At 37.1% G+C, this 14,386-nt stretch overlaps 1 protein-coding gene and 1 pseudogene across 2 annotated transcripts; one reads left to right on the forward strand and one right to left on the reverse strand.

Annotated features, from left to right (window-relative positions):
* The first annotated feature begins 2,263 nt into the window (after positions 1-2,263).
* Positions 2,264-3,745, forward strand: LOC113054366 (peptidyl-tRNA hydrolase 2, mitochondrial-like). 2 transcript variants are annotated; one of them, XM_026219881.1, is made up of 2 exons: positions 2,264-2,349; positions 2,952-3,745. In XM_026219881.1, exon 2 carries the CDS (start codon positions 2,959-2,961, stop codon positions 3,466-3,468), a length of 510 nt encoding a protein of 169 aa, XP_026075666.1. In that variant the 5' UTR covers positions 2,264-2,349; positions 2,952-2,958; the 3' UTR covers positions 3,469-3,745. The 2 variants fall into 2 exon arrangements, with proteins under 2 accessions (XP_026075666.1, XP_026075667.1); XM_026219882.1 differs by having other exon boundaries at positions 2,277-2,349; positions 2,927-3,745.
* A 456-nt stretch (positions 3,746-4,201) lies between these two features.
* LOC113054367 (clathrin heavy chain 1-like) lies at positions 4,202-13,542 on the reverse strand (annotated as a pseudogene).
* Positions 13,543-14,386: the final 844 nt, after the last annotated feature.

Below are 14,386 nucleotides of genomic sequence, written 5' to 3' on the forward strand. Positions count from 1 at the left end.
TTAAATCTTTTTGAGGCAGAAAGAATCAAGTTTTTTTCTGTCTGATGCATTTAGATTTAATATTGAGAATTCTTCCTATTTCTTGATCAACTTCCTCAATATGAAGTGTCTCTAGCATCCATTTGTTACTACAGTTTATCATGTACATTTACATGCACATGTATAGGGGATTTATATATATATATATATATATATATATATATATATATATACACACACACACACACACTATGAATCAAAAGTGACTTTCAAATTAAGGTTTTCATCAAAAAGTCCTGAAAAAATTTTTTTGTATAAGATATTAGAATGATTTCTGAAGGATAATGTGACTGGAGTGATGACTGTTGAAAAATTCAGTTTCACCATCATAGAAAAACATTACATTTTAATACATTAAAATTGAAAAGTAATTTTTAATTTTAGTAATATTTTACAATATCACTGTTATATTACTTTATATTTGACTGAGTAAATTCAGCTTTGTGAGCATAAAACATAGTTGTACAGTATCACATAGAGAAATACAGTGCTTGCCAAGACTCAGCATGGTCAGTAAGAGTGTTGATAAATGTGAATCTGCTGGATCCAGTGTTATTTTAGCATCACTGAGATACTTTTATTTCAGTTGTTTTCCATTTTCATTGTGGTTAAAAAATTTTGTCGTCATGTGATTATGTCATTATTTTTAGTACTCCAGTAAAATTAAATGCAAATGAGAAATGTTGCCTTGCCAAATGTTTAATTGTTTTTATTATCAGTTAACATTTATTTTATTTCAAGTAACAATGTTTTTATGGTTTTATTTTTAGTTTCAAATGTAACTATAATAACCCTAGAATGCAGTAATATAATGTATTTATTTCTGAAAATTGTCTTTGCAAAAGAACAAGCATTAGGTTTCTGCACATCTCTGTTCTAGTAAGGTTAATGAGTACATTAGAAGAAAGCCTGTAGGGCTGACCTGTATTTCCAGAGCTCTGATTATGATGGTCCCACAGTCCCACCGTTCTTCAAGGAAACTTCAAATCTGTCCCATTTTCAGTCGTCTCATTATAGACAATCATACACCTGTGGGACAGATAATCACAATGTTTAAAATGTCTTTAGACCCACACAGAGGAAGACAGAGAGGGGGAAGAGAGCAATACAGAGTCTGCATTTACCTTCTTGTCTGGTTTCTCTCTTCTCTGAGCCTGATCATTCTGGTGGCTACAAATTATGTAAATTATGACATTCTTTCATTCTTGGTTGAATTATCCCTTTAAGATATGTGACAAACTCAATCAAAGGATGAGTATTTGTGCACTTTACAATACCTTAATGAGATCTCACGTACACTAAATAGGCCAGTGACATGTCAGTCTATATAAAGACTTTCATTCCAGTTACCAACCACACAAAAAACCCTGAGGCCCACTGAAAATGCACCAAAAATAACCCTAAGGACAGCAGAGCTTTGACAACAGGCATACAAAAGCTTTTTACATTATCATCACTGTTGAAGGTACACTACGTTGCTGTGAAAACAGCATGCGAGTGTGCACCTTTTATCTTTATCTATGCAATCTTTTCACCTCTCTCTTTTGTTTGTCAAAACGTTCAGTACTTGTTCTCGCTTCTCTAGTTTCACTTTGCAGCAACACAATGATATCAAGAAAACAAAATAACAAAACAACCTACAAATTCTCAGATTTTGAAATACACAGTTAATATAATGTAATGCAGGGTTGCCAACTCTCATGCATGAGGCGTGACACTCACACTTGGAATTCAGCGTGAGATTGATGCTGAAAGCGTGAGTGTCACGCCTCATGGTTTCAAAGCTTCTTTACACTGTCTTAAATTAGGCTTGGTCTCTGGGGTTCAAAATAGTAAAGAATTAAAAGTGCACAGATAAGAGTTTGGGCCCTAATCGTAAGAATAGATAGGCTGCTGCTGTTAACACATACACCTGTCTATATATGACCTGTTTAAGCCATGTCCTAAGGATGCTCAAAATGTCATCTAGGAAGGTAGCTAGATTTTGAGACCTCACACTTACGGTTTCAAATGTCATGGGCATTATAAGGCAAAAAGAAAAAGAAGCGCCAATTGAAATGATGGTGGGCAATTTCCTTCCTTCATATTTCACAATGGAGGTGTGAAAGGAAGGTGAACACGTTAATATATTAATTCATAAGGACAAAATAGACATAGAAACCTGACTCGTTTTTGCTGAATATTTTTCTGGTTTTCGATGCGGCTGCTGCTTTAATCACGTGACGTCATCACCCGGCGTCGGCTTGGAGGAAGCGGCTCGTGGAGTTTGCGGGAAAGTTCTTTCAGGTTTCAGAATCATTTTGATTGATGGTGAGTCCGTTTTCATATGTTCAGAAGTACATTTATGCTCTATTGTCTCGCCAGCACTTGTTAGTATACTTAATAAATGCTCGTTTGATCGAACACATTTTAATTAGATTTAATCCAGCCAGCTGCACTGACAGTATTACTGAAATTAACCATAGTAAAAGTGTAGTAGCAATGTTTTTTTGGCATATTGATTACCTTGTGTATTACCACACTTTTACTACAAATATACATCGTTTATAAACTAGTTTATTATTTATTGTTACTAATATAGAACATAATAAACATCAGATTCCCTCCACACGGTCCATCATTTAATCATTTTGTAAAATTTTATATGCTATTTTTCCTTTTCCAATTACACAGGCAGACTAATATGATAAAAAAAAAGTGCTAACCAAAGTTTCTCGTGGTTAAAACACTATAGTAACAGTTTTTGTTATTAATATAAACATAGTAAATGAATATGTGATACAAATCTTTCGGTCATTCAGTTTCACTTTATATGCCAGTAGCAGATAGTACCAGTTTTATTGTAGTAACATTAAACTTTGTACTATGTTTTTGTGTGTGTGTAAAGATAGGGAACTCTTGTGTTTCATCAGATACAGGATGGATTCTCAGTATGGGCCTGTCGCTCTGGGTATACTGGCAGGTGTAGGCTGTGGGCTCTGGCTCGGATGGCACTTCAGTGGGCGTTTTGGCAGATCGCCCCACAGCATGATGGCAGCTTTAGGAAACAGTGAAGCCAGCGTGATGGGCGAGAGCGGAGAGTTCAAAATGATCCTGGTGGTCCGAAACGATTTAAAGATGGGCAAAGGTAAAGTGGCGGCCCAGTGCTCCCACGCTGCTGTGTCTGCTTATAAGCAGGTCCAGCGCAGAAACCCAGAGCTCCTGAAACAGTGGGAGTACTGTGGTCAGCCCAAAGTGGTGGTCAAGGCTCCAGACGAGGACTGTCTGCTGGAGCTGCTGTCCCACGCCAAAGAAGTCGGACTGCCGGTCAGTTTAATCCAAGATGCTGGAAGAACCCAAATTGCACCAGGGTCTCGGACGGTTCTTGGCGTGGGACCAGGACCTGCTGATCTTGTTGATAAAGTGACTGGACACCTAAAATTGTATTAAGATGGGACTTAACTGGGGCAGTTTGACCAATAATTATCATTTTTATACAACCAGGAAGAGTTAAGTTGAATTAAAATGGTTTAAAAGACACATTGATTTATAGGTTTAACCATTTATTTTAAGTAAACAGTTCAACCATTCCATCATTGAACATGAATACATTTTTGTCAGTCTTATGTACAGAAAATTAGTTATTTGGGAATCTCAATTCTATCATATTTCAATAACCCCCCTCATACCCAATGGAATAAATGACTTTTGTTTGGTAAAACTTTGACTTTGGTGCAAAACCCACCTCCTGTTCCCTTTTTAATCACACCACAATGCTTGTATGATAAATTCTGTGAACATATAGATCTAAAACACCGGATTTTTGTCAAACTGGCTTCTTAAATCAGGCTTGAGTATTAACATTTTTATTTACACGAGTGATTAAGCCATAAATTCCAACCTTAAAGCTTTGTTTATGTTATGAATATCAGAAAGAAACCATCCAGTGAGTATGAAGGGGGAGACATTACATAGATTGTTGGGAAAAGAATACATGGCGCGATCTGTTTAACCAGATTTGTCTTGACAAACAAGAAACCTTTATTTATATTGTAATCTGGGGGAAAAATCTCATTCTCTTTGTGCACATCAGATCACTACAATATATGTATGATTTATGTCAACTCAGTTAATACTGAGTACAAGACACACAGAGTTTAATCGTTCTTAATCCAAATTACTATGTAATTTTTTTTCTCTTACAAATAAAGGGTAAACTGGGTATAGGAACAACTGGCAGGATAAACTGGCTTTCTAGTCTCACTTCGGTGCCGTAGGTTGACCACAACAACTAACATACACACTGCAGCACAGAAGGGTAAGGTTAGTAAAACACAGGTGTGGAGAGCTGCATACATATTTGGATATATTTTAATCAGTATCCCTCCTCAAATGGATAATCCCACACAAAGAGCACAGGTTACTGCACAACAGAAGTTTGTTTTTCATAAAGAAAACAAAACATGGAAAACCTGCATAGGTCAGGGAAAAGGTTTGAAGTTAACATATTAATACATCTTTATGCATTTAAAATAACCTTTTTTTTATATATTTCGAGAGCTACACACCCCCATTGAATTACCGGTATTGAGTAGTGTTTGTTTGTGGAGACGGTAGTGGTATGTTTTTTCTCGATTTTCTTTTCTTTCCTGGAATATACAATATTAAATGTTGACAGACTGGACAAGCTGTTCACACACATCAAAATGATACATTAGTTGTTTTTCTCTGACTGCAGAGTGCAAATCTGATTTTGTTTTGTAATTTTCATAACGCTGACTTGGTTCTTCCACAAGCCTCCTCATTACAGACACCATTCCCCTTTTATTGACAGGAAATAAAATCTAGTAAGTATTTGGAATGTGAATTTTTTTTTTGATAATCTTTGACAATATAGAAATAAAGTCCTTCATGATGGTATAAAGAAAACACAATAAACAAAAAGCAATCATTTAAAAAAAAAAGGTACAGTAAAATAATATTTTTAGCTCAAATCCCCCGTTGTGAGCACAAAGTGGTAAAGTCGGACAGGTGGAGGATTGAGGGAGAGAGATCTATGGGGATTCTGGACTGAACCAAGCGGCAGCAGGAAGAGGAGTGAGCAGGAAACCGGGAGGTCATTACATGCCATAACCAAAACCAGGTTGGGCCTGAGGAGCCTGGGGGTAGCCAGGAGCTGCTGCGTAACCGTAGCCATAAGCCTGCTGCGGGGGGACAGGCACACTGGGGCCTGCTGTCAGCATGAGCTGAGGCGTGCCTGATTAATGAGAGATTATGTTTGATTAGTATTAAAATAAATAAATAAATAATATATATATATATATATATATAAATATATATATATATACATACTATTCAAATTTAAATCGCAATACACTTTCATCACTTTACCATAAACAATGGGTTGAGTCTCTGTCGCCTGCTCCTCCTCTTTCCTCAAGGACTCTGAGGTCTCTAGCTTGTCCACCTAAATACATGAGGGAAAACAAGTTTTCAGTCTGTGTATATATCATAATTATGTTAAGTACTAGGAATCTATCTTAAAATATTCCAGTTTATTGTCAATTAAATTTAAGTGAAAATAATACAAGTATATAAGTAAAAAGTTGATTTCACCAATTCCATTCAAAAAGTGAAACTTGTATATTCTATTCATTCATTACACAGACTGATATTTCACATGTTTATTTCTTTTCATTTTGATGTTTATAACTGACAACTAAGGAAAATCTCAAATTCAGTATCAGAAAATTAGAATATTGTGAAAAGGTTCAATTTTAAAGACACCTGGTGCCACATTCTAATCAGCTAATTAACTCAAAACACCTGCAAAGCCTTTAAATGGTCTCTCAGTCTAGTTCTGTAGGCTACACAATCATGGGGAAGACTGCTGACCTGACAGTTGTCGAAGAGAAGACCATTGAAAACTTGTAAAATGAGGGCAAGACACAAACAGTCATTGCAAAGGAGGCTGGCTGTTCACAGAGCTCTGTGTCCAAGCACATTAATAGAGAGGCAAAGGGAAGGAAAAGATGTATACAAAAGGTATACAAGCAATAGGGATAACTGCACCCTGGAGAGGATTGTGAAACAAAACCCATTCAAAAATGTGGGGGAGATTCACAAAGAGTGGACTGCAGCTGGAGTCAGTGCTTCAAGAACCACTACACACATATGTATGCAAGACATGGGTTTCAGCTGTCGCTTTCCTTGTGTCAAGCCACTCTTGAACAACAGACAGCGTCAGAAGCGTCTTGCTTCAAAAAGAACTGGACTGCTGCTGAGTGGTCCAAAGTTATGTTCTCTGATGAAAGTAAATTTTTGATGAAAGTAAAATCAGGGTCCCAGAGCCTGGAGGAAGAGAGGAGAGCCACAGAATCCATGTTGCTTGAGGTCCAGTGTAAAGTTTCCACAGTCAGTGATGGTTTGGGGTGCCATGTCATCTGCTGGTGTTGGTCCACTGTGTTTTCTGGGGTCGAAGGTCAACATAGCCATATACCAGGAACTTTTAGAGCATTTCATGCTTCCTGCTGCTAACCAACTTTATGGAGATGCAGATTTCATTTTCCAACAGGACTTGGCAACTGCACACAGTGCCAAAGCTACCAGTACCTGGTTTAAGGACCATGGTATCCCTGTTCTTAATTGGCCAGCAAACTCATAGGAAATCTATGTGATATTGTGAAGAGGAAGATGTGATATGCCAGACCCAACAATGCAGAAGAGCTGAAGGCCACTATCAGAGCAACCTGGGCTCTCATAACACCTGAGCAGTACCACAGACTGATCGACTCCATGCCACACCGCAATGCTGCAGTAATTCAGGCAAAAGGAGCCCCAACTAAGTATTGAGTGCTGTACATGCTCATACTTTTAATGTTCATACTTTTCAGTTGGCCAAGATTTCTAAAAATCCTTTTTTTGTATTGGTCTTACGTAATATTTAGATTTTCTGATACACTGAATTTGGGATTTTGCTTAGTTATCAGTTATAATCATCAAAATGAAAAGGAATAAACATTTGAAATATATCAGCCTGTGTGTAATGAATGAATATAATATACAAGTTTCACTTTTTGAATGGAATTAGTGAAATAAATCAACTTTTTGATGATATTCTAATTATATGACCAGCACCTGTATATAATTATACTAATTCCTATAATAAATATGGATGCTAATATAAAAATGTTTTTTAACTTTTCAAATCAATAAACATATATTAATATATTTATATTTAAAATAAATACTTTTAATTCATGTAAAAAATTTGAAATGTATTATAATGAAATGTATTAATTCATGTTAATATATTAATGTCTACATTTTACATCTAATTTTAACAAATGTAAATGTTCATAACTTCAAATGGACAAATTTGAAATGATTTAAAACTTTATCATTACTAGTTTTAAATTAGTATTCTGTTATTTGATGTATTATCAAAATTATTTACATAATTATACAATTTATATGTAACTTAAATCACACAAATTTTTTCAAATTGTTTAATTGATGTTTAAAATGTTAGCCCATTTGTTTCATGTTTTATTTTCTATTTCATATTTTTTATTTTCAAGTTAATAAAGTGAAGACATCAATTATCAATGTTATACTAATAATTATAATTTTTTATGATACAAATATAGTTTACTGTATGTCCATGTTATAAATTATTTAATTTTAGCTTAAAGCGTTAGTAAAAAGGTCATCGTTTTGTATTAATTCACAATTACTAATGCTCTTTTTATTTTCTAAGTTGCATTCCTAGTCCTCCGTACATTTGTACCTTATTTTAGAGTAGCAGCCCGTCCTTACCTTGCTGAGGTACTCCCTCATCACCTGGATGAAGTAAGGCATGGCAAAGTCCATAATGTTGTGCCTCCACGCCGTCTCCAGCACCACATCAGGCCGGAGCAGGTCGTAGCAGCTGAAGAGGCAGGCAGCAAAAACACTCCTTTTTATCTTCCCGAAGGAACCACTGCAGCAGCTCCTCGGCCAGCTCTGTGTCCTTCGACTCTGATGCATACAGCATAGCATCCTGGGTAGAAGAATATGCATTGCTGTCATGAATCAGATCAGCTACATTTCATTTTAAAAAAGCATGACAAGAAATCCGTGTTGTTCACTTCACCTTGTAAAGTTTGTCTTTCTTGCACAGCTCCACGCTCTGCTTCCATCGGTTGTTGCCTTTGAAGAGGTAAGCAGCAATTCTCCTGAACTCAATCAGCTCGTGTTTCTCCAGACGCTGGGCCAGTGAGATGTTGTCAAAGTTATCGTATGCATCTATAGATGTCCTGAGTGCCTGCGGACGGGACAGTTGAACGGATGAGTTGGCAGACAGCAGCTACTGTAAAAAGCTACTATGTTTGTAGTTTTTCTGAAAAATACTTTACAGTGTTGTTTGTACCTGATAGTCTTCCTCTGAGATGAAGAGGTTGTTAAGTGCTTCATTGACAGACTTGTTGTTATGGTTTTGTACTGACCGCAGGTAAGGCTTGATGAGTTGAAGCTGTTTAACCTGAAGAAACAAACAAGTCATTTTAGTTGATTTTAAACCAGCAATGAGTTCATAGCTCAAAGGCTCAACACACAGGCAAGGCCGCCCTGTGCTTGCTTTCTCTACCTTGCTGAAGAAGTTGACCGCACGTGAGTGATCCAGTCTTGGGGAAAGAACTATGAGCAGGTCATTCAGTAACAAGGGCTTGAAGTCCAGATAAAACTGGATTGCTTTGTAGTACAGTTCCACGTTAGCCACCTAAACAAGACAAGAACACGATCACTGGTGTTGTTATATTGCTTATACCATTGTTATATTGCATATATACTATTATTATTTATTAATATTTTAATTCATTTGTATTTTATATGATCAGTATTCATTTTTTGTTATGTACTTGGTCATTTTTCATTTTAAATATTTCCCTGTTTCGTTTTTTTTAAATGTCTATATTGATAATTATACTAATAATTTATACTAATAATTATAATTATATTGATAATTACTATATTTAATAATTATAATTTTAATGCTACAGTTCTACAATTACAATTAAAAATAATTATATAATTGACAATATGTAAATGTTAACAAGTCACTTTCAAATGGACAAATACATAGATATTTAGAAATTGTATTAGAGCATGTTTCGATTTTCTTTTTTAATATATTTCTGTTAGCAAATGCTGATTGTTTTAATTTTTGGAAACAATAGCAATTCTGTAAAAGATTATTGGAGTTAAACTCAAAAGAAGTTCATTGGAAGTATATTTATCTACACTGGAAAAGCAGTTGAACTTTACCTTGGTGATGATGTCCTTGAACTGTCCCTCTTTCCAGGCATCTGTGGGATGGCTCATCATGGTGATGATGGCGTTGTCGAATTCTCATACTTGTCGTAGAGGAAAACAAGCTCTCCCCACAGGTGAGCCTGCTCTGCGGCCCTCAGGACCTGAAAGAGAAAGAAAAATAACAGACGATAAGAAGTGGAGGAGACAGACTTCGTAACATCTGTGCATTGCAGATGATGATACTAAGATCTTCCCTTAGGAGAATATCAAATTACATGTTGAATTAAATTATAGCTGTAGGGGATGATGAAAGAAGAAATCAATGAACTGCTGTTTAAACAAAACTGAGCAAAGGACAATAAAAAAAAAGGGAGTGTTAACAAACCATCATCTGAAATAACAATCATCTGTAGTAGTGCTGTGTACCTTTGGGATGTTGACTCTGGACCAGAAGAGTTCCAGGTGTTCCCTCATCTTCTGTGGTTTAAATTTAGAGTAGAGGATGGCCAGCTCTGTGAACATGCCCATGTGAGCACGTTCCAGCCCCAAGGCTGCCTCCAGCATGGTGATCAGCTCCTCAAAGTAGCCACGGTCCTATAGAGAGCATTTTATAACATTATAACTCAATTCCATTTTAATCTGTTGGTTGCAGATTATTCTTGGACGATCACAACTTGCCTGGTAAAAGTTGATGAGCTCTTCTAGTTCATCTGCATGAACTACAATGTGAAGGCCACACATCTGAGCCAATCTGAACTCCTTCCCATCCACACAAGCAAAGCACACCTCCTTCCATGTGCGAGTGCTGTTAGCCTTGCGGGCACCATCGACCGCAGCTTGATACTCGCCCAAGTGGACCAGTGTAGAAGCCAAGCGGCCGAAGTTGGAGACATTATTGTAACAGAAGTTTGGCCGCCTCGTACATCTTCTCATCATAGCAGCGATCTCCAACCTGTGTCCAACAATAAAGCAGTGTTATATAATATGTTTGTTCTACTTATATAGTAAATTACTCTTTAATAACTGTTGGTACGGTTAAGTGAAACAAACTCTTTATTTATTTATTTATTATTATTTAAAAATAAAGCTGAAATAAAATAAAAAGAAAATGTAATTCCCACCTCGAACACATTGGCAAAGCAGAAAAATGTATTTACTGATGCCGATATTTAAAAAATGGCAATATCGGCTGATATATAGGTTGACCAATAATATATATACATACACCGAGAAATGAAATGACAAAAGTACAAACAATTACAAGGGATTTCATAAAAAGTAATTGTGCACTACCTGCTGGATGTGTGCATTATTTGGTCCATTTATAAACTCCTCCAGTTCAGCAAGACGATTGGTTTTGGCCAGTGCGAAGATCAGCTCGGTCTCCACGTATGACTCTCTGGCCTTCTTTCTGGCCATCTGCAAAAACTTCACCAGGTCCTCCCAGTTACCTGAGATAGGAATACAGAATTAGAGGAAATATTTCATTAAGTGCAATAATTTATCATCTAGTACTAGAAAAGAAGAGGACATACCACTCTGGGAAGAAACCTGAACCACTTCCATGTAAGCCGAGGGGTCATCAGCTTTAATGTAGGAATCAATGGACTCTTTGACGAGACCCTTTTGCAGCTGAGCCTTAGCCAGCTGACTCCACACTGCAGGTTCATTACAGCGCTCTGCAAACTCATACGCCCGGTCCAGATTACTGATGTGCTCAATCAGAACCTGAGGAGGACAGGAAACATCAGCTCTTTCATTGTCTGCTATTCAATAGATCACTTCAGAAAGCCTACATTTGAAAGTGAAGGCTACTGAAAGTGTGGCTGAACTATATACCTGCACTGCAGAGGTGTTGACATCAAACTTCCTGAAGATAGCAAAGGCCTCCTCGAACAGCTCGCTGCTGATGGCGATGTTGGCGATGTCTGGGGCATCGTAATTGTCCAGGCGGTTGATGTATTCCATGACGCGGGTGCGGTCTGCTTTGATGGCTGTAAGGATGAAGCAAGTTCTGCAGGTTTCTAGGAACAGGACGAAGATTAGATTTAGATTAAACTCAATAAAAGTGCATTAAAAGACTGTTTGGGCCAGAAATCTTATGTCTGTAAAAGTCAGAAAACAGATAAAAATGGCCTGTTCCAAATGTCCATAGGTTGGAATCTTTTTGAGCGTATGCACCTGTGTTCACTAAACACTGAGTTGTCCAGGACGATCTTTTCCAGGAGCTCAATGAGTTCATTGGGCAGGTCAGCAGTCATGAAGGCTTTCACTGTGACTGACACCTCCTCTGGGTCCTGAGTCTCTGACAGGGCAGTCTGCACCACCTAAAGACAACAAACAACGTGATATTCAAAAAACATATAGGAAGACCTAAAGAGAATCAGAGATTGTAAGACATATTTATAGTTTGAGTTTAAAATGTTTTAAATATTTTATTTTATTTAAGCAGTCTGCATTGTCACATGTTCCTTAAGAAACCATTCTAATATTCTGATTTCGTGTTCAAGAAACAGTTCTTATTATCAATGTTGGAAACAGTTGTGCTGCTTAATATTTTTGTAGATCCATGATAATTTTTTTTCAGGATGCTGGAAAAAAAACAATTAATTTATTTGAAATAGTAAAGACATTTATAATTTTGCAAAAGATTTGTCTTTTGATGAATAAATGCATCATTGTTGAATTATTGTACTTATTTCTCAAAAAAAAAAAAAAAAAAAGAAATCCTTTGACTACAAACTATAAAAAATTGTCTGTTACAAAGCCCAGTGGAGCCTATCTAGGGAAAATGTTAAGGGATCACAGGAATGCTTTCCAATGTAAAGGTAGAATAATTAAGATATTAATTATTATATTTATCAGATTATGAATCCCAGAATGTACTGCAACACACTCATCTCAGATTCTTGAATGGTAAATAGAAATGCAATGCATACATCTATTCAATAACATTAATTTATTTAAAAAAGACTATTTCAACCCATATTAATGTGACATTTATTAAAACAACAATCATGCCCTTTCAATTCCTGTATGATCCATGTTTATATATCGTGAGAGATGAATGTAACACCCATTTATGTGTGTACCTGGTCAATAAGGGGCCTTCGGTAAGGGTTGGTCTCCAAAAGCACACTGGCCCAGAGCTCAGCGTCTCTGCGACGCACCAGGTAACGGGACAAACTCTTGAACAGCGAGTTCTCATTGCATACCTGAGGGAAAAAAATAAAAAGATACATATTTTATGCTTTATTGTACTGAACTTGGTCCTCAAAAGCTTATTTATGGACAAGCATACGAACGTTGATGAGCTCCTGGTCACACTGTCCTCTCTCATAGGCAACACAGGCCAGGTGAGGGTCTCTTTTCTCGCAGTATTTCCCCACGACACGGCTGTCGTAGTACGGGTTTTCCCGCAGGAAGCGTTCAGGGTGGTTGTTGCTGTCGATGTAGATCTTGGCCAATGCATTGTGGGTAGCTGGCTCCTCACAGCCTTCATGGATACGAGACTCCAGCCATGGCAACAACAGCTTCAGTCTGCAGAAGAAAGAAATGAAAAACTCAACCAATATAAATATGTTTATTACAAAAAAAAAGTCACTCCCCCTCACAAAATGACTATATACACCCATATTGCTGTTGTTCAACTATCAGAACAGCTACTGACATTTGTGTTCTTTGTTTACTTGATCAATCAAAGTTTCATCTGGAAACTCTGATGGTGTACACAAACAAATGATTTAACATCAGCTAAAATAAACAGAAGTGTCCGGTAATAGTTTTGAACCCAAGATAGCATAACATCACCATCTCAAAGTTTTTTGTTTCGGTAAATTTTGGTTTGATATCGACGTTTAGATGCAAAGTTTATACCTGTTTCTCTCTCCACTTCTGCCACCAGCTCATCGGTGGAAAAACTGGCCCCGCACAACCAGGATCAGGTTTTTGATGACGTCCTCGGAGCAGTCAACATCCAGGAGCCCTCCAATTACCACAGGCAGACGGCTTGGGTTCACCTATACACAAAAATGGTCACATACTGCTCGACTACAGAGGCTTTGAGAGCAGTAAGTATTACTCACCTTCTGCACGTAGATTTCAATTGTACTTCTGCAGGTTGTTTCGGTACAGGTAGAGTACGAGATCATGGACGAAGTCGAAGCGATCGCACACAATAATGAGAGGCAGCTGATCGGTGAGTTTAGCTTCCTGACAGTCAAACGACAGAGAAATGAGAAGATAACGTCAGATGCCGGACACACAAAAAGCATGTTCAGTAATATAGTCAAAATAAAAATGTAAAAATAATAATAAAATGACAATTGAGAAGGTTTATAAACAGGATTCGAAGATAACGTAGCGTTATCGTAACGTAGTTAAAAACAAAGTATGTTTTTTTTAAGAATTAGATGGTTAGTGGTTAAAAGAAGGTCTATAACTGAAAACAAGGATTGAATCATGTCAAACTTTTGAGATGTGGGCAGTACTGCTCTCCCTGCTGGCTAAATCATTGAACTATTCTTTTGCCACCACGCCAGTTTTACGACACATATAGGATTAATGAACTGGGATTGTACAATTCATGTCCACAACCTTCAACACATTCAGCGTGTCTACATATATTTATAAAGGGTGAACATTTGCAGTAAACCTTTAAACAACACTATATTACATTTGAGCAAGTCACAAATCAATCCACAAAACTGGGCTTTCCGGATCCACCCTCTGAAGCTGGCAGAGTTCAACTGGGAAGTCAACTTTATAAGGTCTGACTCTGTTGGAACCGATTCTGAAAAAGACCCGAGGCTTCCATTTATGTAGAACATGGTCACAAGTCAACCACAGTCAAACACACATAAACATAGTACCACAAAACCACAAACTCAATCTCGGCCCGATCACTTGCTACCATTTCAAGTTCAGGCCAAGAGAGGGTTGTTCCCAGCAGTCAATGCTTTTTAAACCTCCCTGTATGTGCTTTGCACATATCAATCCCAGTATTAATCCTACAGCTGACCACTAGGAGAAAAGCAGGGATGGCAAAAAAAAAGGGAATAAAGTAGTCTTGTAGTAC

The sequence above is a fragment of the Carassius auratus genome, chromosome 35, assembly GCF_003368295.1.
Source record: "Carassius auratus strain Wakin chromosome 35, ASM336829v1, whole genome shotgun sequence".
In the NCBI taxonomy this organism is placed as follows: domain Eukaryota; kingdom Metazoa; phylum Chordata; class Actinopteri; order Cypriniformes; family Cyprinidae; genus Carassius; species Carassius auratus.

Excerpts from the sequence above, each read along its gene's own strand:
- LOC113054366 (XM_026219881.1), top strand. The coding sequence starts at position 2,959 with ATGGATTCTCAGTATGGGCCTGTCGCTCTGGGTATACTGGCAGGTGTA.